The sequence below is a fragment of the Psittacula echo genome (genome assembly GCF_963264785.1).
Source record: "Psittacula echo genome assembly, chromosome: 4".
NCBI lineage: Eukaryota > Metazoa > Chordata > Aves > Psittaciformes > Psittacidae > Psittacula > Psittacula echo.
In genome coordinates this window covers 22,503,173-22,530,028 of record NC_137738.1, presented here as the reverse complement: position 1 = coordinate 22,530,028, position 26,856 = coordinate 22,503,173, and the positions used below count along the sequence as shown (strand labels likewise).

At 36.9% G+C, this 26,856-nt stretch overlaps 1 protein-coding gene across 1 annotated transcript in view; it reads left to right on the top strand.

Moving 5' to 3' along the window:
* CRIM1 (cysteine rich transmembrane BMP regulator 1) overlaps positions 1-26,856 on the top strand; it is a 183,775-nt gene that overhangs the window by 98,198 nt on the left and 58,721 nt on the right. The window contains exons 5-6 of the mRNA XM_080614768.1: positions 12,317-12,438; positions 24,935-25,117. Coding sequence (XP_080470894.1) covers positions 12,317-12,438; positions 24,935-25,117 — 305 coding nt within the window. The remainder of the gene's footprint in view (positions 1-12,316; positions 12,439-24,934; positions 25,118-26,856) is intronic.

The following is a 26,856-nucleotide window of genomic DNA, read 5'->3' as shown; positions in this document are numbered from 1 at the left end:
ATATTCTTAACCCCCTTTGAGATTGTAAAGGAGTGATAAACTTGCAAAGAATTCAGAAAGTAGAAAACGACAAAGGTTATGTAGTGGGTACCATTTGGGTACGTATTTAATATGGTGACATCTTTGAAATTGTTGTTTCCATGAAATATGAGGGTCTGATACTGCACGGGGAGTTAATAATATAGCTATTAAAAAAGGCAGAAAAAAAATCTGAAGAACTTAATATAGTACTGTAATCCTGTTTATTAAAATTTGAGAATGCATTTCTAAACTTGACTTGTTGTAGAATACACCTAGTCATCTATTATGAAAAAACACAAACCACTTTTCCTTACTCACTGAATGCTACAAATGTTCTTTCATTCAGAGTTGTTTTCTTTTTCTGTTTTATTAATTTGGGATGAGAATGTGCTATGGATTCTTGATATCCCCCCTTTATTCTTTGACATGTTCTCATTAAAATTCCTAGGAATCATGATCATTTCATATTAGTTGATAATTGACCTGGTTAGTTTGGATTGCGTAGGAGGCTGTAGATTTTTTTAACTAGCCATTGTACTGGCATTGCTGCCAGTACAGCTCAGCATGTTCAAGACAGCTAGAATATAATGCTACTAAGGACTGTATTTGAAAAGATAGATTATAAAGTCAAAGAAGCAATCCAGATTAAATTTTCACAAGTTTCTAAATTAGATTAGCACTCAGAAACCTTGACACAATAGAAAATTCAGATTAATAGAGATTTTACTTCAAAATTAGCTTCAACTTGCCAGATTAAAAAGTGATATACAAGCTAAATTACTTTTGTTTCCCAAAAGTAAAATTGTGTTGTATTTTTCCCCAGTCTATTACAAGTTGTGGCTCAATTTTTCTATTGCTTGGTTGGAGGGAATAAAAAATATCCACTTTAAATTCTTTGTAAATGATAACTTCAGTGTTCCTTCTATCAGGGAACATAGTGTACCAAGAAAATAAAACTTCATTTAGTTCAAAAAAATTGCCAGTTGGAAATATTTCTATTTCTGGCATACACATGGGAACTGATCTTAAACAAAACACATAGAGCAAACATGTCCTTGCAAGAATCTTTTTCTTCCTTTGATAATGTTTAAAAATATAACCAGTTGGTTTGCTGGGTTAACTGTAACTAATAATCTGAAGTGAACTTGTACATGTGCATGGTACTTAAGTGACAAAACTGGTGTTCTCATCTCCTGCATACACAGACCTCAACTGTGCAGGCAGGCAGGCGTGTGTGAATTATTAGATAATTGTGAATTGCACTGAAACTGGTTGGAAGTCAGATTGCTGTGCATTAGTGGGATGAGAGTTCAGCAAGGGATTGGAGCGGGGATAGATGAGTTCTCAGCTTCTGGAGTCTTATGATCGGATACGACATCTTTTTGTGCTAATATCTATGTCCTCCTCAATGTGCAAAACTGAACAAAAAAACCACAATTAACATAACCTGGTCTGTCTGCAGGTAGGTTAAAACAATTATAGGTGTCTTGTGCTCCTCCATTAATTTTTAATTTTGTGGTTCAGTCTGTGTTGCTGTATATAGCTACCATATAGATTGCTAAATTTTTGGATTGCTTTCATTCAGCCAAAGTGATAATGTACTTTTTAATAGAGTAAGTGAGAAGGAAAGAAGAAAAGCTGAATCTGGAAGCAGTAAGATCGTAGTTTATATGTTGTGTGCCTGCAGGAAATGTATGTACTTATTTTTGATTTTAAAAATCTGCCACTGTGCTTCTTAAGGAAGACAGTGTCATAGTCAACATTCATGTGCTGTAGATAAAGATATTGAAGGGAAGGAAGAAAGGGAACATAGGCGAGAGGCTAATCAGAAAAGGGCGTTAGAGGGAAGAGAAGTATATGTATGAAAAGAGACAAGGCAGAAAGGGAAACTAAGTTCAGTTATTTGGAATATGAAAGTCAAACCATTTTAATTCAGTTTCAATGTTTCCTCAGATTTGAGGAAAAATTGTTTTATATTTGAAGCCAGGTCTCCAACCCAAGATTCTTGCATTTCAAAACTACAGGAAAGGCAAATAAAGTGGAGATTTACGGATGAATGACTCTACATTGGGAAAAGGGGATGTTTTTTCTTAATTCTGAGATTTCTTACTAAACTCATGATGAAATACTAACATTGCATTGACCATGATCCAGTTTAGAATCACCTAAATCCCTATCATATCTCTTTTGAGAAGCATAGAATCATAGAATAGTTAAGGTTGGAAAGGACATTAAGATCATCTAGTTCCAACCCCCCTTCCATGGACAAGGACACCTCACACTAAACCATGCCACCCAAGGCCTCATCCAACCTGGCCTTGAACACTGCCAGGGATGGAGCATTCACAACTTCCCTGGGCAACCCATTCCAGTGCCTTTTAATCAGTAGGGTTATGTTACAAAGAAGTGTCACTGTATATTTTAATGTACATTTGAGAATAATTTATTAAAAGCAAAGATATATTGTTTCATAAGCTCATAGACGTTAAGACCTCATGAAACTATTTTAGTTAAGATTTTGGACTTTGTCAAGAAATTACAGTTGTTTCATTTACTGCCACTAAAATAAAGGCTAATACCAGCAGAATCTGAGAGGAGCTAAGGAGAGTATAACAGTTAAGGATAGATGATATGTCACTGACTGTTAACAAGTAGTGGACAACTTCACGTACAGCAGGAGCTGTCTGACTTCTGTAACCACATCTTGCTCTTGGCTGGTTCTTGTATGATAGGAAATGCTAGGAAAACAGAGAACCTTAAATCTGGTGTTAAGTTGGCCTATGTTTTATGAGTGAGCTCTTGAATGCATATTCATAATATTGAAAACTTCTCTAGCAATGCCAGGGGAAAAATGGGATCAAACATCAGATACCATAAGTTCTTGTGCATGCATTCAGAGGTTACATTTAGTTCCACGCGTATTTCTACTGTGATAGTCCAAACAGAACAGCCTACAGATTTGGCACTGATATCAAGATACCAGTTGCTTCAGCTTTCATCAGACTGTCATGAGACACCTGAAATTTCCAGCTATTATGTTGGGAATGTCTGTGGTCTTGGTAAAGATGCTCTGTTCTCCAAGGAGCTTATTGAATAAAAATGTATTAGACCTCTTACAAAGAGCGTATGTCATGTTTATTAAAAATTTAAACATGGAGATGATCTTTATGAATTGTACAAAATTTATCATCTTTGGTTGTTTCCAGTTTTTCTGTTAATGAATTTTCTTCAAATTGTCAAATTTCTTTGCAATTTACTTATAAGTGTAAAGTCTCTATCAAAATCTGTTAAATTTTTTATGTATGAATATAAATCAAGAGCTGATTTCAGTGATTATTGTTGGCTTATGCCTTACTTGCTCACATGGTTTTGTACATTTTTTCGTAGGAATATATACAATGGAGTAGATGGCATGTTTGGATAGGTTTGCGCCAAATAATTTTTTTATTAGCTTCATTCTTTCTGGCTGCTCTCTCTACTAGAATAATTTAAGAGATTAATCTTTACTAGGTCTCTGCTTCTTGCTCTAGTTTTATCCCCCTGCTTCTGTGCTCGTTTACCTTAATCTACCCTAAGTATAGTCTTTTTCCTTGCACCAGTTTCCATGCTGCCTCCTGCCAACTGTTAAAATCTGGTAACTTCAAGATTTATTCAGTGCTCTGTTCTCAAAGATATTTCCTCCCGCCACCTATTCTTGGTCAGTCTTTTAATAAAAACAGATAAACCAAGAAAATTCTAGAGAACTAGAAAGATGTTATACTGTGCCAATATCAAAAAGAACTAAGTAATTAAAGTCTTGTTATCTTGATACCAATTCTAAGAAAAATATCGGGAAAACTGGTAGAGGATTGAATTGAGGATTAAAGGATGTAATTAAAGCTAAAAGCAACTGAATGTTGATTTGAGAGAGGCAGTTTTATGAAACTCGGTCCTGTCTTTTGAAGATACTAAGCTTGCCTTAAAAATCTGACCATCAAAGTGCCTTTCTTCTCAATTTCTGTCTTCTGTAATCACTAGTCTTTTTCCTTGTACTGGATTCTGTCTTAACAAACAAAACAAGAAAAAACAACCAAACAAATAAGCACCCGCCCCCTAAGAAAACCCCACAACAACCACCAAAAAAAACCTTTGTCAGACTTTATAATTAATACTGTCTTGTTGGGTTTACTTTATAAAATACCCTTCCCCAAACTGCTTATCCTTGGAGAAGAAAATTTCCCTTACCTCTCGTCCCCCAGGTTCTGGAAGTGGATCCATCCCAGTGAGTCACATCGTGATCCTTTACCTCCTGAGATGAACTCTCGCATCACTGAGTGCCTTGCTGATAATATAGGATATAATAATACCCTTCTGAGAGGAGAGAAGCATTCAGGAGTATGTTCACTAGATCCCAATAATGTGTGCTTAACATACTTATTTAAAAAGATTGCACCAGAAGCCTAAATATGTTTTAGATTAGGAATTTTTCAGAAATAATCAATACATGTTTATCCATCAAAATTTCCAGCAGTTTATTTTCTGAGTCTCAGCTTTAATAAATGCAGTTTTAAGTTTGATGTGATGGGAGTAGAAGGGAAAAACAAATGCAAATGAAGCATAAAAAAACCCAGATAACAAGTTACAGGGAGACAGAGATTTTTAAGAGCAGTGAACTGCTTCATAAATCTAAACAAAACAGGAATATAAGTCATGATGACTGCTTCATACATCAGAAAGTGAAGAGCAGCTTTTTACAGATACAACCTTTCAAGACTGGAGCCCAATATCTTGGGATTGAAGGATAGCAAACGAAGACTTTGAATCAGACCATTTCACTGCTACTTAGTTACAGATAGCTGGATGGTGTTACAAATGCAAAACTCTCAATTGGATCAAGTAGCATGGAGGAGTAGGATTGTAGCTTTATTGTTTAGAAGAAAAGGTCTGAAAAAGTTTCTCAAATCAGTTAGTCATAGAACTTTTTTCCCTGTTTGATCTTTTTTCCTGTTGTTTTTTCCCTTACATGTGGCTAAAATGTCTCAATCTGGAGCTGCTTTGGAATGGCAGTGCCACAGATTGGTATGCAGTATGGTAAAGTGAAATGTATTTGACCAGCAAAAGTGTTAATTCTCTGGGCGATAGAGTGAAATACAGTGAATAGGACAAGAGGAAACCACCTCAAGCTGCACCAGAAGAGGTTTAGAATAGAGATTAGGAAAAATCGGTTCACCAAAAGGGCATATATAGGTATAATCTATAAATTAAGGAAACACTCTTTTGCATCTGTCCTATACCAAGATATTTTTAACATGAGTGTTCTTTATTTAGCAGTTTTAAAGACATTAAGGAATAGTGGCAGTTTACATTAGAGTCTAAAGTTTGTACACCATTCCTGAATTGGTTTTTATTGCAAAGAAGATACTTAGGAAACAGCAAATACTTTTCCCAGAAAATCCATTTTTCTTCCTTCAGGTCTGAATATCCGCACAGAGCAAGGATAAAAGGGCAAAAGTGTGACCTTTATAGATGACCCATGTTCCGTGTCCATCTTCTCCATATTAGTCTTGCAGGAGATGTAATGAATTGCTGAATTCAAAGTTCAGGCAGTCCCCTTCTTCCTGCCTTACTTACAGCTGCCTCAGCAATTCCTAGAAGTTCTCAGTGTGACGATAGTTACTGCTGCCTTGGCGCCCAGCCTCACAATGTGGGTTGGTTTGGCAAGCAACCATATTTTCCTGAATTCCACAAATGAGAAAAAAGATTATAAGTTTTGGGTTTTTTTGTTTGTTTTTTTTTTAAGCCGTCTCAGTCCTGAACAGAAGCTCTTGAAGCACAACACATTTCTGGAGCCTGATGGCTGACTTCTGGGTGTCAGAGACCTCTGACAAAGACAGGACACATGAGAAAGTCTTCAGAAAAAATAAGATGTAAATATTCCACAGAAGCAGCTGTAACACATTGTAAATACAGGCATCCCTACTTGCATCTTCTGTAAGATCAGCTCTTTGGACTTGTATTGCATAAGTTAAAAGTACACATCCATGCTCTTTCACCAACTCCTACGAAGTACTGAATTGCAAAACATTTAAAGACAATACTATGTGAAGGAAGGAGCACGTTGCCCATAAGACTAAAAATCCTAGCATTTGCACAAGGGGAAGAAGTATCGATCATAGTTATGCAAGCAGCTTCCTTTTTTTATGTGTGAGTTTTTATGCAAAAGTATATGTAATACTTTAATCTGGCCATGTGTTGTGTTAACAGTGTACTTACTCCTTCACTGTTAAGAAATTTTAGCCCCAATAAATTAAAGTATCTCTTAACTGTATCTACTTTTAGGTGGTGTTTTATGCTTGAAAGTAGAATGATACTGTTGTGTCTATAGGATCTGGTTCTGTTTGCATTTTTGACAAGCAAGCTCTTTCAATTTACAATAAGCTGGTAAATGTATCTTTCTATTACGAATTTTTGTTTTCACTTATCAGTCTAAGGATTTGTGTATACCATGATCACAATGAATATTGTTCTCCCTTCTCCCCCCAAGACTCTCCACTCTATTTTGTTCCATTTCTACTTAATCAGTTATTACTTGTTTGGAAATTGAATAGGTGATTTATTTCAGAATAATTTCTGACTTGAACAGACAAGTTTCTGTTTGTATCACAGAAATAAATAATTTTGATTTTGACAGTTGTCTTCAAACTCAAAACTGCCTGGGGAGACCCATAGGCAAAATAAAGCAATAGAAGTATCACTTTCATGTTTGCATTTTTAGAAGGGAACTAGACATAAGAATTTCCCAGCAGCTTCCAACAGTACTTAGAGCAGATAATAGTATCAACATTATTGAGGTTACATCGAAAGAGCTTGAAGTTGTGTTTCCTCTAGAAAATAGTGGGAAACATTGTATCAGACTTCACCAGTCACAAATTGCTGCTTCCTTTCTTCCCTCTTAAATTATTTAACATTTAAAAAGAGGAACTGAAGGCTGTGGACCATTTTAAAATAACAATCAGTATTTTACTATTCTTCCATGAAATGTCATTGGTGGAATTTCAAGCATCTTGTTTCTAGAAAAGGGTTGCAGTTCTTGCCTGTGTGGTTCCCATTACATGGCAAAGGTCTCATTAACTAAATGGACTTGGTTGCTTCCTGAAACCATTGAATTCTGAAGCAATCTTCTGGCCTTATCTTTAAATTTCACCTATAATAGAATAAATCCAGAAGCTAAATGATCCTCTAAGGGTTTCCCACATTTTGAGGAAGGGCTTATTTGCCTCCTCTGGGCAGTTTTTTTTCTGTCCCCTCTTACAATTCTAGCTGAACTTCTGGAATGGAGTTGTCCCACATGCTTTGTCTTTGCCTGCAGTGTCACTTTCTGAACTTATCTTTTCTATGACTGGCATTTGGTTGATTTCCTGTCTGGAATCTGTAGCTTGACTGGTTTAAAACTCATGATCTTGCCTACTTAACTTATGTCATGGCTTTAAATGTGTGTAACATGGACATAATCATTTGCCAATTCCGTGAGATTGCTATGTTAATATTTCATTTTGCTGTATCATCATTTCTTATACCCTGTGCTTGATGATAATGAGGGCCTCACATTTAGTATCTTGCCACTTTCAAGCTTTGATAATGCTGGGAATTCTCATCTGAAAATTCCTTATTTTGCAGTATGCTTACCTGTATATATTATTAATGGATCTTTGGGAGTTGTCTCTAATATATTTAGGCAACATAAGTGCTAATACTGTTAATGCAAATTGTATTAGATTCCTGCAAGGAAAAAAGGAGGACCATGATAAAAATCTCCATAGGAATGGGATGTATGTTTCAGGAACGCGTTTCTCTAGTCTCAGTGCTTTAGGTTTAATTCTGTTTTGATCCTCGGAATAGCTGTTTTCTCCTCAACATACCCCAGCCCCAACCTTCCTATTCGCTGGTACTAGATCTTTTTTTCCAGGGTGCCTGTACTTATTTTCATAGCCATTATGCCTTGTGCCTGGAGAACTCTTTTGATCCTACCATCAAAACAGCTTTTCTGAAGCTAACCAAGCACTTCTCTCTTTTCATCTGTTTAATAGCAGAAGTAAATGAACCAAGATAATTGGATTTTAAATAAAAATTGTCATTTAAAAGTATTCTGTTTGATTTTTTTCTTCTTTTCCTTTTTTCAATTTTGGTGACATAAAATAAGAAAGGAAAAAAATATGATAAAAAAACAAAAACCAACAACCAAAAAACCACAAACAAAAAGCCACCAAACCGAAACCCTCAAACGTAAAAGACAGTAATGAAATTACCTGTTTTGAAGAACTTAAAACTGAATTTTAAAGGCAGGCCGTTTGTATTACTGAAGCAGTTACCTTCCTCAGCTGGTTAATGGACATCATCTTGTTTCAATTCATTATGTACTGAGCCTTCCCTTGCTCAGTTGTTCCAATTTCTAGAATTATTGTTGTTATTATGCTGGTTTTTTCTTTTTTTAACATGAAGAACTAAAGACAATTCCTTTTACCAGCCAGGTTGATTCTGTATTTTCAATATTTCAGTACAGCTGGCTTCTTTCTTGGGATTCTTCTTTCCTTCCAGGCCATACCACCTTTCCAGGCTGCACTCCATGAAGTCAATTGCATGACTGTTTGATTCTCCTTTTCTTCTTTCTGGACTGGGCAGATACTGAGTGCCAGCTTCTCAGTAATTCAAGCATTGGCCTTCCTTTAATCTTGGCACTTTTGGATGACACCATGCGGTTTGATGCTGCAGTGGTGTCACTGCAGGCTGTGTAAGGGGAGAAAGTAGTGTATAAAGTTATCTTCTTTCTGGGAAGTTTTCCTTGTTGTGACTTCTGCTGTGCCTGTTTTCCTTAGGCAAGTTACAGTTATAGAAGGGGCAGCTCAGAAGCAACATTGTGCATTACTGTACAGCAGTCTGAACAGCCAAATTTTATAGAGATTACTTTGAGAGGGACCATAGCCAGGTTTATCGCAATCTGGCCTGCTGAACTTCTTCAAACTCAGTGCTCAGTACTAAGCCTAAGGTACACACACGCTGCAGGTGGATAGCTGTCTGTGACAGAGAACAGAGCTGAACAGCTTCTCTTCTGTCTGTCCCTCTGCTCCAAAAGGCGCTGCAGAGAACTCGAGTACTATAAAGCTCATTTTTCTGTCTTATTGAGAACGGGATCACTTATTCCGAATTTCCAGATGTTGTTGTTTTGGCAGTGCAGCAGTCATGCTCGGCTACCAGAATTCTTTGGGTTTCTTCCTGAAAGACTTCTGTCTCCAAAACAATCTTTTCCATGTTAATAGTCTGGACAATGGTCAAAGGTTTTCCTAGCAGAGCTGGCTGAAAAGAATGCAGACTATTTAAAAGTCCATCTGAGACCATTTGCTGCTTTGACATTCTCCTACACATGGATTATTTTTTAACCAAATGGGAAGACAATTTATAAAATCTTGGAGGGTGGGGTTTTGTTTGCTTACATTGTGAATGAGTATGTGAAGCTTTGATTCCTCTGAATGGGAGGGAGTCTCTTCTGCAGAAAGGAACATTGGCTCCCAGCAGTCTTTTAAACATTTTTTTCAACCCTTCCTCTGGATTATTGTCCTATCTTAAATTATTTAATCTGTTTTATTTTCTTGTTGTTGGGGTTTGTGTTTTGGTTGGTTTGTTGGTTTTGGTTTTTTTTAGAAAAAGATTTGGCTTGGAAGAAAGGAGAAAAATGCAAATTAATCATTTAAGATTCTTCTCAACTCAAATCATCAATGATATTGAGAGGAAAAGAATAGAGAAGATAGAGGCATGTCTGAAAAAGCTTGCTATTAAGGCAGTAAAACTAAGAGTGGTAATTTCAGCTCATGAGACTTGGAAAATCAAGGTCTATAAGTACATTTCCATCATATGTGCTATTTTTTCTGTGAAAAACATGAATTTTCAGGAAGTTTGATCTACCTATTTTCCCAGAGATTATCTGGCTATGAATATAGGATGGTTGAAATGAAACAGTATTTTTTATCTAAGCTTTTAATGCCACTTTTATATTGTGTCTGTACTTCTTTTTCTGTTATAAATGTTTTGGTTTTTTTTTTTCTTTCTTTCTTTAGTAATATGTAGGTGCTTCTTTCTGCTTTTTATTCTTCTCACAAGGCAAAGGCATCTTCTAAAGGAATGGTATGGGTTAAGGTACAAATTCCTTGAACTTGACAGTGCCAATTGATTTTTTTCATCAATTGCTGGAGGTTGTCTTTCCCGCCCCCACTCCCCCTTCCATTTATTAGGGCAGCAAAAGGTGAGATGTTAGTACAGAATTCTGCAAGATGCCTTAGGGTCATCTGAAGGGGAAGCTGCTTTTTTGATTCCATGTTGTAGAAACCATAATGCTTTTTTTATCTTCTACATCTCTGAAGGGAAAGGGTGAACAGTAAAGAAAATAATTAGATTATTCTTCTTTCTTTTTTTTTTTTGTATTTATAAATAAGTTGAGAAGAAAGTGTGAAAAGTAAAGGTATTATAAATAAAGCTTTTCTTATCTGCTCTTCCTTTTTTAGTGGTTTAGTTCTAATTATCCTTCACTATTATGGTAAACACATTATGAAAAAAAAAAAAAAACCCTTGAAATGCCTGTTTTAAAACTATCCCTGTAGTGTAGTATGTATGTGCACATAGACACATTGCTTCACTTTATCTTGACATATTTAATGTAACTTGTGAAATGTGATATAATTAATGCTGTTTTTTCAAGGACTCATCCTTTTATAAGCATGATACCGCATTACACTGCTGTTATTTAGTATGTTAAGAATCTTTTCCAGATAATATAATAAAGGTTCGGTGAGATTCCTTGACTTTGTTTGTATTTCTTCTTGCAAACTTCCTTTTGAGTAATACCTTACAGTGGAGAATATAACAATATCGTCTAACACTGATGAGGTTAAAAGAGCGAGATATTAAAACCCCGTCTTTTGACAGGTTGCTCTTTCTCATTCATGGAGCACTGGTCTGAGATGAAATGTCTGTTGGGCAACTGAGACATGCAGAGGAGAACCAAACTTCTCAGTTTTAGGCATAAAAAATAAGAAAATACATTAAGTGCTGATGATGCATCTTACTAATGAGTGGTTTAATGTGGGGGTTGTCTTGAATATTTAAAATACTTGAAATAGCTATTAACAAGTAGAGTTCTTATTTTCATTTCTTTTAACTCATAATTACAGGATCTTCTGCTGAGGGGTTTTTTTTTTCCCCCTTTTCAAATGCGTGTGCATTTGTAGTATGCTAAATTAATCTACCAGTTAAAAAAAAAAAAAAAAAAGAAAAAATCTGTCATTTGCAGCTCAAAACTTTAACTGCTATTCCATGAAGTTTCTCAGCTACAACATTTGTGTATTTCTTTTTGTTCATTTTGTCTTGCATTCTGTTGAATCATTACTGCTTATCCCTGTAATATGCCCATTGTTTGAGGCAAGCACTCTGTTAACTATAAACTTACCAAAAGTCTTAAGTGTTTGACTTTTAAACTGTTATGTTAATCATAAAGCAAAGAATCTGGAAACAAATGTGACTATTGCCTATGTATATTTTATGTATTCCTGGTTTTAAGACTGTTTTCTTAAATAAGCAAATAAATGCTACTTACATGGAGGAGATACTCTTCAGAATTTTTCTAATTTCTGAAACTAACTGTAATGCTTAGTATACCTAGCTTCCCGTGTTATTTGGCATCTCATGTAATTAATTGACCCTCCACAAACTGAGGGCAGCTCCACAAAAACCAAAAGAGAACCTGCAGTTCTTCTCATTTGGCTTAAATTTAATGAATCTGTATGGTCTTCCTTTCTTTTTAATTAATCCCTATATAAAACTGTGTATGCTACAGTTTCCTAATGAGAGAGCACTTCCCTGATGAGTGAGTGCAGTTACTGCGATTAGTGTTTCACCAGTTTTGATTTTTTTGAAGAGAACTGAAGGAGAAACCTTGATTTTGCAAGTCTGGAGACTACAGTTACTTTCAAGCAGTATGGAGCCACAGTTTTCTACATTTTTAAATACAGCACTAGAGAAGCGTTGATATTGCATAGTACCACCTCCTTGTTTGCTTGACCACTAATCAGAGTTCAGGTGGTTAAAAAACCCCTTCAGATAGATAAGCTATCTACCTTTGTTGTTGGGTTAATAAAAGGTGATTCTAAGATACATATATGCTAGTACTGGAACTTGTGCTCTAGCTTTCTGTTTTCCTCTTGCTTATTCTATCCCCTTATAAGTGGCTTCATTTATTTATGGGGTTTTCCTTACTGTTCTTTGGTTTCAGATGCGAATGTCTCTCTGGTTTATGTGGTTTCCCCATGTGCGAGGCAGGCTCCATTCCCCAGATAGTCTCACGTGGAGATGGAACACCTGGCAAGTGCTGTGATGTCTTTGAATGTGTCAATGGTACGTGAAGCTTCCTCTTGCACATGGAGGAGGATTTTATCTATCTGTAGAAAATGCTGGGCATTTGGTTATTTTTGCCATGTTATTAAGATCTAAGAGAAATAATACTCTTGAATTAAGTTCAGTTAGGAAGAGCACGAGGGACGTGGTACTGGAGTGAGTCCAGAGGAGGCCACAAAGATGATCAGAGGGCTGGAGCACCTCTGCTATGAAGACAGGCTGGAACACCTGGGATTCTTTAGCCTGGAGAAGAAAGGCTTAGGGGAAGACCTTATAACAGCCTTCCAGTACCTAAATAGGGCCTACAGGAAATCTGGAGAGGGACAACTTATACGGGCATGTAGTGATAGGACAAGAGGGAATGGCTTTAAACTAAAAGAGGGGACATTTAGATAATGCATCAGGAACAAGGTCTTCATTCTGAAGGTGGTGAGGCACTAAAACAGGGTGCTCAGAGAAGCTGTGGCTGCCTCATCCCTGACAGTGTTCAAGGCTGGGTCAGACAGGGCTTGGAGCAGTCTAGTTTAGTGGAAGGTGCCTCTGCGCATGGCAGGGGAGTTGGAACTAGATGATCTTTAAGGTCCCTTCCAATCAAAACCGTTCTATCATTCTAACTGGAAGTTCAGGCAAAGATAATTAAGTGAGAGATTGTCATTTGTAAGTTGTGTTTCTTTAACTTCTAAATTTCTAATTTTCTTTCTAATGCACTTTTCCCTGTGACACAGGGAATTAGCTAAATTCCTTCACTGCATTTTTTTCTTTTTAATATTTATTCAGCAATAATTAATCTTTAGTGGTGCATGTATCATACATTTGAAACAGCTTTTATTTTGCATTCTTCATTGCATATGCACATAAACATACATACAATGAGATAGACTGCTGCAGGAGAATGTTTGTGATATTTACATAAAGCAGTATTTTAAATGCTCAGATGCTGATTCAAAAATAATACTTAGCATATATAATGGGACATTGTACATAAAAATTAACTTCTTTCATATGAATAAAAGAGTTTGCATCAGGAAGAATCACAGGTTCTTTTGGGATGAGATTGTAGCTACTGTAGAATTGAATGCAACTTACCTAATTCTTGTTTATAGCTGCCTTTTACACTAATGCGTAATAATCATCTTCCTTTATTTCATATTCATGTCATTCTATTAAGGTATCATTTCTGAATTTAACTGTGTGGCACACTTCAATGCAATGTTTAGTTCAGGATTTACTTTTATACTTTGAGCAAGAAATGTGAAACCAGTTTCTGATAGGATATGTTCCTGGTAGGATATCTTTGGTGTGAAACAGTCTCAAAGATGCTAACCTTGCTAACATTGCTGTTATTTGTGGTGCTGTTACCAAAATTGTTGCAGTATTTATATCAGGTGTTAGATGAAGCTGTTTAAATTGGCCTTTTTTTTTGCCTTTAGTCATTTTAATATCCTGTTTCCAAGGAGGAATTCTATTCATTTTTTATTCTTAACAGTGAATTTGGACTGTCTTAGCACTGTTGCCCTATGCATCATTGCTTTATTGCTCATTGCAACAGACTCCAAAGGTTCAGCCTGGTTTTGGGTCGGGATTTCTTTTTGTCTCTCAGGCTTTCCCACTCCTAATCTTCACCTTAGTAGCTTGCAAAGACAGATTAAATTTGAAGAAAAAATAGGAGTTTTTATAGGGAAGGTGATGCGACATGGAAGCAGAAGGGCCAGACTGGAGGAAAACAAAGGTATGTAAGAGGAGATAATCTTTTCTCATCTGATGTCCTTTAAACATCTCTACTATTACTTTTGTCAGTTTAAAATTAAGGGGGGAGGGGAAATGCTCTTTGTGAGACTGATATTTGAATATAATATCCAGTTCTGTTTTCTAAAAGGGTCTTGAAATACTGACAAGTGCAGAAGAGATACAGTAGAGACCAGTGACAGATGGAGAAAATAATCTTACATTGATAGGCTTAGATCAGTTTCTTCACTTCATTAAAAAAAATTTCCATCAAAGTAACAAGAGCCAAATCTGTAAGATCTAGGACATGCTGTTCTCAGTAGTGAGGGTGGTTAGCTGTTGGCACAAATGCTGGGAAGATGCCGAATTCCTTATCTTCATCCTTTCCAATTAGGATTAGATGCTTTTTTTTAAAGAGTGTGTTTTAATCAAATGCAAGTTAATGAATTTATCAATGGTAAGTGGGGAACTTTTGTAATCAATGTTACTAGCAAGTTCCATTTGTTACTTCTGTGTTTGGAAACCCCTGAAAACAGACAAGAGGGTGGAATAAAAAGGACACCTGCACAGTCATGTTAGTATAGTTTTCCTGCTGTATGGTATCTATTTAATGTTAGAATTAATTAATTCTGTTGGGAAGGGGGAGGGGAGCAGTCAGGAATAATACTGATCATCTGAGTTACCTTAATGGCATCCATTATGAATAACTGTATTTAGACTGCAAAAAATCCGTTGTGTATATTGTAGGGTAACTAAATTGTGTATTTATGTAACCCTAATGATGTGCAGAGTGTTAACGCAGGCCAGCCTTCTGCAGTATTTATTGCAAGTATGTGTTAATGTGATAGATGCAGAGCTGCATATTCAGAAAGAGTATAAGGAGGCTGCCTTGACTATGTAGGAAAGAGGTCTGCTCTTGTTTCAGAACAGGATCAGCCAGTATTGAGGCAGTAGTTAACGAATAACGGCAGCAAAATACATGTTGTGTACAGACATACTCTTTAGTATGTCCTGTTTGTCAGCATTTTTGTGATATATCAGTCATTCTTTCACAAATGTCTTTCCTGGATTTAATATAAAACTGATTTAGAAGTTCTGTGATATATCTGTAGATTTTGTGTGGTTATATTTGCTACCAATGCACACTGTCTCAATCTAGCTTTTGCAGAATGGTTTGGGTTGGAAGGGACCTTTAAAGATCATGAAGGGACCTTAAAGATCATTTTTGTTAGTCTGTGTTAGAAAAGTATATTAATCTGAAGCAAAAGGAACTAGATACTCTTTGCAGGTCATGGAGCTGTTGCTCCTGTTTGATGATAAATACAGCAGTAAATCAATACACTGCTGTATTTATAAAATATCAACTTACAAAATCAAAATTTTTATGCTTCAGAGTTATACTGAGTGTGTCATTATGCATTCTATCATGTCTAATCTGCTGTTTCTCATAGTTTATATATATAAACCATATAATTTTATGGACATTATTTACCATGAAAAAAACATTTATTCCTCCTTGGAAATGGTCCTGATATTTTGACTTAATTGAGCCTTGTTGTGAAGTACCAACTGTCTGTGGCTGTTTAAACTTTTATGGGTTGAGCTTCTGACTGGATTTTTTTTCTAATATAGGAAATAGTTTAGTGCTGAGAGCAACCTTGTCATTGGTGACAAAAAAAATACGTTACAGACAGCTGATGTTCCTAATGTTTCTGTGTGATGTTCTTATCATTGTGAATATATGGAGAGATCAGAGTATTTTAAGTAAAACTGTTATGCTAACTGACAACATAAATTTATGCTTTTTAAAGCACCACTGCGATCAAAAGAATTCATCATTACAATTAGCATACAGGTGTTACTGTCATTACAATGCAGTTCTTGTCCCAAGGTTAGTCAATAAAAAAGGTCAAATTTAAGGCAGGTATTATATGCTTGATTCCTTCATTTTCAAAGAAAGCATCTTTATAAATAAAATAATTCTGTATTGCTTAGATTGTGGTAGGAATCAAGTCATAGTTCCCTTTTGATGCATGAAGTTCTTCTGTCATGATTCATGCAGTATGCATGTTTGGGGCATCCCAGAACATACTCTGACTGGTCTTTGGATGTCAAAATGATAGCTCAAACAATGATTACCACAACTTTACTGTTTCTTGCTCCCTTTTCCTTGTCAGAGAAAGGCCTTTACTGTTTAACTTGTAAATTTAACCTTGCAGCTCTCTGGAACTGTTGGTAGATGCTGTTTTACAATGCAGTAGTGATAATGACTGCGTCAGTTGTTGTTGCTGAGATGATGCTGGTTGGCTGTTTCTCCTAATCTTACTGTCCTTGATGACCCTCAGGGCAAGCCCGAGGTTGTGCATTTAACAGAATTGTAGCCTGATGGAGAAAGAATTGTGAATTGCTAAATTTAAACCTCTGGTTGCCATCAAATAGTCTAACTTAGAGGTGTAGCTGATATAGCTGTATATACCTCACTGCTTGTTGCATATGGGAATTAGCAATTACTATAGTGGCATTCAGTAGTGAAGTTTTCAAGAGCTACAGCCAGAGTCAAATGTGCTCATTTCTGAGAAGTGTGAAGTAAATAGAGAAAATATGGCAACATGGGAAATCTATAGCAAATAATTTCATCTTAAAATATTAAACTGAAAATGAAGGTTTGCCTGTTTTGTGGTTCCAGTGCATTGTAATAAAGCATACATTTCAGTGGAATTGAGAGTGCTTATTGCTTTATTCAAAGGCAGGTTATTCCAGTTGCCATGAAGTTTTCCTACTTGAACTTATCTGAAATCTGCTTTCCATTTAGATTGCATGTTATATTAATCTGGGGAAAATTGAGCAAGAGATTCCCAGGAGGCAGTCCTTCCCAAAATCATGCATTTTATAGAAGTTAATTCAAGATTTCTTCTGATCCACCCAAAATACATTGTTCACCAAGGTTTTTGTCTGCTAATCCTGATGCTGTCTTTTCTCATGGAAGAGCTTGTAAGAAAAAAAAAAATTGATTCAGCATTACATTTAAAGCATGAAGAAGTGAATCTAAAGAGACTGCAAGCTGTACATACAGCAAGCGTAGAAGGGTTTGGGAACCAGAATATCCAAACTTGCCTATTCCCTAATTAGGTAATGATGCATGGGTTTCTTGAATGTAAGTTGCACTAAAGCACATACTGACTGTGAGCTCTGCCTTAGAAATTTGAAAGTGCAATTACCAAGCATCCTGCAGCTGCTTCCTGCTGTCAGTCAGGGCTTCCACGTCTCAGTAAGTTTACTTGAATACAATTGCTACTTTAAAAGAGTCTCCGTGTGTGAGAGTGGTCCTTGTTAATGTATCAATGTGATCCAGGGTCGAGGGGACAAGCCTTTCTTCCATGGCCATGTATGAGCTGTGATTTGAGAGTCCAGTCTTGCCAGGAGTGGCTCTGCAGCCCCACTTCACACCCCTTTCCCCTGGAGGAAATGGGCAGGGCAACAAAAGTCCATTGTTGCCCTGCCCATTGAAAATGGGACTACCTGATACATACATAAAAATAACTGACATTGGTCCAGAGAAGAAAGGCCAACAGCGTTTCCTGGGACTTAAGATGGTGACCCTTTCTATGCTGCTGTTTTAGTCTGTACTGATGATTGCATGGCAGTAGAGACATCTCCTAAATCATCAAACTCATTCACTTGATGTGACACATAACCTAGGTTTTACAACTGCTTCTGTAATTTTTTTTCCTCATTCAAGGAGATACCACTGACATAAATGAGGCATTTGGGTTTTTTTTCTGTGCCTCCTGACTTTCTTCATGCCTCCATCTCTATACAGTGGTATTGCATTGGAGGAGAGAATAAAATCCCTCTTTAATCACACCTCACCTGTTGATTAACTTACTCCTCACAGCAATTGCAGTTCCATTACTAAGTTGATGGTGTGGAAAAGGACAAAGGTGATTCCACTGTTTCTAAAGAGAAATCAGAATTACCTGTTTCTAGAGGGAGCATCAATAAGTACTGAAGGGATTTGAATGGGGACTATCAGGTCAGCAAGGAAAACCTTCTCTAAAGAAGGAAGAATGCAGTCCGATGAAACGCCTCACAGACATCAGCTAGTTACCATAGAGTTCCTGTTATTTATTGCAGTAATCCTGACAGAATTTATATTGCACTTTCAGTAAACTCGTTTTCTGTGTGCTCTTAAGAAATAAGTTTGACCATGGTAACAGAGGATGTCCTGAAGTAAAGTATAGTCCTGATCCTAATTAAACTGTGTTGTGCATTTCTCTCTGGGAATCCAAAGCCACAGAATTTTATGGACTTTAAATAGTCACCTGTTTAAAAATGACAAGGTTTTAAAATAACAAGATTCAAAATGCAGTTTGCATGGAGCAAAAGATAAACTGGTTTGTAAATAATAAATGGAAGGTTAATATTGAAGGAAGATAATCTGATGTCAAAAAGGTGAAGAGATTTAGTGGTTGTGGGGTGGGGTTTTAGTTTTTGGGTTAGCTTACTTTTTCTTCAGTCAGAACATTTGAACATTATTTGAAAATCATGGCTAATCACCATCCACAGCAGTATGAGAATTTGATCTAGTAGAGTGAAAAAGCACATCACTGTGCCAAACCACATCGAATGTGTAGATCCTCTGAACCTGGATTATACTCACTATCTGAAACAACATAAATCATTGCCAGTTACATTTGAAACAGGAGGCCAGTCAAAAGACCCATCAAAAATTCCTTGTAAGAGCAATCAGTCTGTAGTTGCATGCAAATAAAATATTAATAAATAAAATGTAAGTAAATAAAAGAGGAGGGGTAGAAATTGCTGGGACCACAGCTAGATGTGAAACCAAATTCAAAGCCCTTACAGTGGTTCACTATGCATGGGTTAGTCAGTGGGTAGTAGAGACTGAGTTTTAAATCACATGAGGACAAAGTCTAACTCACTTCTTCCATTCATATCAGTTAATGAAAAACAAGATGCTAGATAGAAACTGTGGAACTGGTGGTATGTCATATACAAAGAATATTAGATGCCAGATGGTATAGTTCTGTTGGGTTTTAAGAGTTAAAGGAAAAAAAATACATCTAGTTTTTGAAGTAGTAATGTTTTTGCCAAAGTGAATTTTCTAAGCTCATGTCTTCAGTAATGTTCTGATTCTCAAATATTTCTAGATGCTTAAACTTGAACAAGGTTTCTAACACTTTGGAGAGGATAAGGTTAGAATGAAATATTTTTCTCAAAGAAAGCAACAAATGCCAAACCAGAGCCTGTGTTTACAGGTTTGGGGATTCTTTTTCTTGAAACTTTTAACTTTTCATATACACTGGAGGCTTATCACAGATGTACTGGCAGTGAATGGTAGGCTGTACCAGTACCTTTTAGTGGTGCTGAGATTGTTTCAGATTCCTTTGTAACCTGTCTAGGGCTAAACTGATGACAACATGCATTTTCTCCTTTGATAGACTGACAGACTACTGGGATTTAGACACATTCCTCTGTTATGAAGAACATGGCTTGCTTCCAAGAATTGCTTGGCAATTTTATCAAGAAAATCTGTCACTGTTTGGGGTTTTAGAGCACAGCCATGGCCCTCGGTGGCCTTGGCTCCTTCTTTTTTTTGTGGCAGGGCTAAAACCTACTGCAGGATAAAAAGTAGCACTGCTTAATTTCCAGAAGGATGTATAGACAAAAGGGGGATAGCCTTAAGGAAAGCCACAGAAACAGTCAAACACTGAAAAGCATGACCTGATGAAGAAAAATTGAAATTTCATCTGTAAGAGAGGATGGATGCAGGAACACCCAGGATGAGTCCTCTTGGCAGTAATTTTGCACATTTGAAAGAAGGGAAAAAATAGTAGGACTTAAAGATGGGAAAAGTAATGAAAATTGGGAAACTTCATTCTGGTTTTTAGCTGTTGCTGCCTGCCCTGAATTACCCTTGCTATGATTTGAGCTTAGTTACAGTACTTAAAACTGTGGGATTGTTTAATAGACAGGTTGCAGTTCTCCATTACCAGTGGTTTTAAACAGAAGATTAAGTCGGAGATGTGTGAGGTAGAGCTGATTCTTTCGAGTAATCTTGCCGTGATGCAGCCTCCAGCCAATACAGTGACTTGGAAATAAGTCCTTTGCCTCTATGGGGAACACCTTGCAGTCTTGTCTACTGTAAGAGAGACATGAATCAACCTACACAAGAACTGTCTTCTGAAGCTGCCTAAAGATTCCTGGAATGGGGTCTACTGTTGAGGTGGACAGACAGTTTTTAAGACTCCTGTCTGTAGTTGACTCTGTATATAGATCGTGGCAGATGAATATAAAAGTGGTTTCTAATGTAATGATACAGACTTTCTCTGTTATAAACCTTACTATAAAAGTTGAATTGCTGAATTTGATTTTCCTCATCAATCCCAAGTATCTTTTAATATCTTACAAACCTCACATATCACAAAAAAAAAAAAAGCTGTGCAAATATGTATATATAATTGTATAAATTCATGCATAAATAATTGCATTGATTTACAAATAACATTACAAGTTTGTTTTAATTCTGACCTCTCTGTTTCTGGATGACCTTTTTAGAAGAGGACTTTGAGAATGATTCTGAAGTTGCATTAATAGGGAATACACTGCCCTAAGTGGTACAACCTGAAGAGCAAGAACCCCAATGATATCTTTTTTTCCTACCTAGCTTGTTTTTATGTATTTGCACGGAAACAAAAGCGTGCAGTCTGTTGTCTCTTAATATTGTTATGGGCTAATTCTGATGAAACTGAACGGGTTTTTTTAAGTCCTTATCAGCACAACTTTTAAAAAACAGAAAGCTTTTCTGTATTTTGTTTATATGGACACAGGATTCAAGTTTATCAGTTTCCTTCCCTTTCATTTAATCGAAAGTTCACAGCACTTGCTCCAGTTCCTTCCAAGACTCTGGTACAAATACTTCAGTATGCTCGAATCATGAATCTTTTAATCCTTTAAACAAGGAAAAATTGTAAACAACAGAATCTCGCTTCCGCTTCAGGGGGGATTGAATTTCTGATACTACGAAAGAAAATGCCCAAACTTTCCTAAAGACAGCTGATGCCTGAAGCATCTAATGCACTGCCTCACAAGGGATGGAGTGCAAACTTGCATTTATTTCTGAGCTGTTCCATGATTCTAATCAAAGGAAACCACAAGTATTGGGAAACTACAGAAATCTCAATAACAGAAGTTTTATATTGGGCTAGTTCAGCCAACAGAACTGTATTTAATTAGATTTATAAGTAAGGTGAAATACCTTTGAAGGCTGGTTTGATAAAACAGATTGTCTGTCTGTAGTTCAGATGGGAGGTAAAGGTCTTGAAGTAATCAGTTTGTGTCTGTAGTATGGGGCTCTATGGCTCACTGCAATGCTGACTTTTAGAGCAAAAAGGCTGGGCTGTGAGATCTGTAAAGCTAAATTTGTGCCAGCACTATTTCTCATTTAACCCTGTGACAGGAACTTTAATGCCAAATCAAGTCCATCTTAGTCATGTTTATATGGGAGAAAAGATGTGGTATTATCTGTCCTTCCACAGCCAGTATAAACTCTGTATTGTTCTGGGTACTGTCTGCTCTGGCCTGGCTGCTTTCACAGATGGGCAGTTGTACATCTGTGCTTGGTCTAGATCAATCTTGTATAACTGGGTTATCTGATATCTGGCAGAGGCTGAATTCATGTTCACAAACCCATGGTCTGTCTCATGCCTGCTGTTTTGTAGTGGTAGTCTGCATCAGAAAAAGGATTTGGGGGTTTGGATATGTTTAAGCACTTTGTGCTGTGAAGTTCAGTCAAATTAGTTTGTCACACAATGAAGCTTTGGCACTTGAGGAAGTCTACCTGTATTCTCTTTATTGGCAGAATAATAAATTCATGGTTACTGGCCTTTAGGAAAAGATGCATTGATTTAATGTTGGCTTTATGTTCTTTCACTCTATTCTGGCCATAAGTAAAAAAGAGAACTGAGAGAATCTTCCAGCATATCATGGGTGAAAGAAATGCATCATTACAATTTTACTGCATGGTGCTTACCCTTTCATTAGGCTTCCACTGTATGAGTATCTAAAGCTACAGTTCTTTGGTTAGTGCTTGTTTTGGCTTGGCTGCGTCTAAGGACTGCAGTCCTACATATGGTTCTAACAAAAGTAATCCTTGTCTCTGGATTTATAGGTTTAGGTCAATAGTTAGTGTGAATGTATACACTACCATAAATCTTGACGGTAAAAATACACATATAGTGAGATTCTGTTGTGGTTTTCATTGTAGGGAGAAAACATACTCTGCTTTACAGACTTACAGTTACTTCTTTGGTCTTATTTGGACACTTTAAAAATTAATGATAATTCATGGAAGATAATGTTTCTACTTCAAACTAGGCAGGAATTCAGATCTACTGTTTTGGGGATGGGATGGGGGGGTGGGAATCATTAAATCATTAAAAATCTGGAAGGCTGCAATCAAACCAGTAAAGTCTGGAGCCAATAGATTAAAGGCCTTTTGAACTGTATTGGCACTTACCCCTTTTTAAGAAGGTTTTTAAACTAACAGCTTGAGCTGCATAAACTTGAAATATTTCTCAAGTGTTTGTTTATGTGAATTGCTTTCTAATGAGGTCATACCTGCTTTCCTGACCCAGCACAGTGGTATTTCCTCCTGGTTTGTTTTTTTTTTTAAATGCTGCTTTCTAGATTATGTCTTGAAGACAGAACAGGCCCATTATAACCAAACATTGGTCAGGATTCTTCCAAGTTTCAACTCTAACGCTTTACAATCATGTTAAATGACTCGGGGCTGGAGCAAAATATAAGCATATGTGGAAAGAAACGCTAGAGTCCTTGCAATGCTTTAGAGATTTGAAGAAAACCCGTATCATTGTCAAGAATAAACCAGGTGAAAAGTTTTTAGCCCCAAGAAGTAAGAGGATTGGAATGGGTGGAAAGGAACCTGCAAATGCTGAATTTTCCATAAATATTTTTCATCTCCCATGTGATACTGAGCCCTAACCCAAAAAGAAAAATCACCTGACTACATAGTGGGCACATTTTTCAGCCCTGTGTGACTAGGCATTGCACATGTAACTAAGTAGTCTTTTCCATCTCTTCAGCAGAAATCAGCAACATAGGTAATGAAGCTTTTTTTCCTTTCCTGTTTTAGTTCAGCTGCAATGAAATTTGATGGTTTTATCCACAGTTAGGTAATCTTTTTAATTTTGACTTTGTTGCTGAAATTAGTAACTTCCTGTTTGCAGAACCTTTGGCTTTTGAGAATACCAGATTTTTAGCTTCTGGAAAACTACATCTATTTACTACATATTCTTTGACTTCAGCTACTTTGAAAAAAAATCAAAAATTAAAATGTTTTCAGCTTTCTTGGGCTAGTACCATAGAAGGCCAAGAAGTTTATTCAGAAGAGGAAGGAGGCTTAACTCAATCAGTAATGTCACGATGAAACTGAACTCATGATTTCCTAATGACTAATGTGATGTGTTACAGCTGAACATAAATTTGGAGTATTTCTTCTAGGGTGTCTTGAGTCACAATGATTCAGCACTGGGCTGTTGAAGTACACAGCATTGTGTGTGTCTCAGTTGGGCTGATTGAACAGAATACACTCTGCTGGTGGAAGAAAATTTGTATATGTGGGTAACTGTAAGGTCAGAAGCTCCAAGGAAACCTTATGTTGTATTCTTGACATGTGGATCTGCTTCATATTCTGGAAGCAAACCTCCTTGGTATAAAAAAGTGACAATAATTTTAAACAGGTGGTTAAATCTGCAAACTGTTCCATTCCAAAATACTTAACAGTTTTCGGAGGCTTTCAGTTTTCCACAAAATTCAGGTTTGCGTAAATGTTAGGGATCTGCTGTAGATGAAGGCATACAAGAAATAGTCATCTATATACATTAAAGTGATCACATAAATATTTATTAGAATTGAGGTTATTTTCTTTGGGGAGTATAGATGTGAGCTGACTAGTACAGCTCCATGTTGCTTGAACTGAGTAGTATTCAGTTCTGCATAACAGATCAAGTAGTCACAAAATGAGTTTGGGTTTTGCTTTAAACATATCCCTATTGCCTGAACAGCTTTAGTGCAATTTATCCACCTGTGTATTGAGTCATGCAGAAAGGAAGATTACACTTAAGAAACATCAGAAATTGTCTTCTGAAAACAGAAAAATCCATTGCTTCCTGTGCTGAAATTTGAAGTAGCTTCTGTCTCATCCAGAATAAGAAATATTTAACACCTATGAAGAAATATCTGTGCCATAGCCTTCTTTCAGTATTTGATTTTGTTAAAAAGGAGACTTTAATTATGCATGGAATCATAGAATCATAGAATCACAGAACGGTTAGGTTTGGAAAGGATCATCTAGTTCCAACTCCCTGCCAAGGGCAGGGACACCTCACACTAAACCATGTCACCCAAGGTCTCATCCAACCTGGCCTTGAACACCGCCAGGGATGGAGCATTTACCACTTCTTCGGGCAGCCTGTTCCAGTGCCTCACCACCCTCACAGGAGAAAACTTCTTCCGTCTAACCTGAACTTCCCCTGTTTAGAATACCATTTTATTTTCTTCCATTGTTGAAACCGACAGTAAAATATGCTATGTTCTTTAAAAAAAAATTTAGTTCAAAAATGAAAGAAAAGTCAGCTTTCTCTTGTCAGTAGCAACATGAGTTTATTTCTCACCAATATCTGTAAAATGCTTTCCTTTTTTTTTTTTTTTGTTCCCCTCCTACTTTCAGAAGTGAAGCCAACTTGCATATTTAACAGCATGGAATATTATGATGGAGACATGTTTCGAATGGATGCTTGTCGTTTTTGTCGATGCCAAGGTGGAGTCTCCATTTGTTTCTCTGCCCAGTGTGGTGAGCTACACTGTGACAGGTACTATGTGCCAGAAGGAGAGTGCTGCCCAGTGTGTGAAGGTACACTATCTTTTTAATCCCATTTGCTTATTAATTGTGCTGCTTCATTTTTATTTGCTTGTTCAGTGCAAATCAGCAAAGTGCTTTATTTTCTTCCTCTAGAGTTTACAGATTCCTCCTTAATTTGGTTTATTTTTACCCTTTTGCTGTGTCTGAGTGTGCTGTCTTGTTCTTTGCAGTGCTTCTCTGATGTTGACACTCTGCCCTTTTTATACAGAGCTGTCTGGGTTTCCTCATGTTTCCCTTCTGCATCAGAACTTCCTTAGATATGGTCAGATGTGCTGTACTTCTACGGGGACCTTCTTCCCAAAGGACTTAACAAACTGCTCCTAATTTCTGCACCAAGTATTCAGACAGGCTCCTCTGAAGCAGTAATGGTGGCCCTACGACACATTTCCACTGCAACCTGCTTCTTCCAGTCTTGTTCTGCTCAACTAGAGCAAGGCATACCCCTTCTCTTCTCAACAATTATAGCAGAGAAATGGGGTAGTAATCAAACCTGAGTGTCTTCCTGCTTTGCCCTGTTGACAGCCTGCTCTGCTTGCTAGAGCTGCAAGTCCTCCCAAAAAGGGTCCTGTTGGAAATTTCATGCTGACCCTCTTGCTTATGCTAGAAAATATTTGATGCATCTTCTGCCAGAATATGACCAGGATTCCAGTAGAGGTTGGTGGGGCTGGCGGTCTATACTTGGATCTTGCCTCAGCGGGGGACAGAATAAGGCCACCACATAGAAAAAAGGCCTGTGAAGCACTCCTGGTCCCTGTGTTTAATTGTGAACTTAGGAATGACTTCTTAATAACCAAAATGAGCTGGAAAACTCAAATCTCCTCCTAAGAGGAGAAGAATCTAATCATTAGTGTCACTTTCAAACACTTTGCAGTGTGTTTAATATCAGTATTCCTGTAGTTCCTTGTTAGGAACAAATAATCCAAAAGACCTGTTACAGTTTTGTTTCATTCCAGAGAAGCTCATAAAAACAAGTCTAAAAGAGGCAGCTGTAAGAGCTGGACCTTCTCAGTCAGCACAGATGTAGTGAAGGATACTGTTTTGGTAGTTTGTTTTGTTACTAACAATTGAAAACTTTTTCAGAGATTTAAAAAAAAAAAAAAAAAAAGTCCAAAATCTGGATAATGAAACACTAGGGTGGTGAGGTAGGAAGTCATTCTTCAAAGAGTATTTTTATTTTTATGTATTCTAGTGTATCAGTTCATATCAGGTAGATTGAAATGTGGTGTTCGCGCATAGAGAAGCTGAAATACAAAGGCTGTACGCTTAAGTATTTTAAAGAGGATTATCAGTCCACGTTTGCCCTGTGTTTAAGATCTGGCCTAGACTTCATTTTTTACTATATTTGGAGGCAGGATGCCAGGTCTTTCCTGCTAAAGTTGTGCCTATGCTCTTAAGAGCCTTAAAGCTGGGGGATAGGTGTGTGTGTGCAATAGGTTCAGTGCTATATCATCATTTAGTGACAGGTTGGAAAAGTTTAGAGAAGGCACATCTGATGTGGTGAAACCCTTCGTGAGTAAGTGCAGATCCACTCCTGAAGAAACTGCTGTATGAGCTGCTGACATTACAGAATGTGTGAAATCTGAGGGGGTTTGGTATAATTACTATTTTTCACATCTGTGAATATTCTGAGATTTGTCATTATGAAATCATTATGGCAATCTATATAGATACTTCATGATGTAACTGTAGATCTGCTGTGTCTGGACTCCTTATATCAGCTCTGTCATATT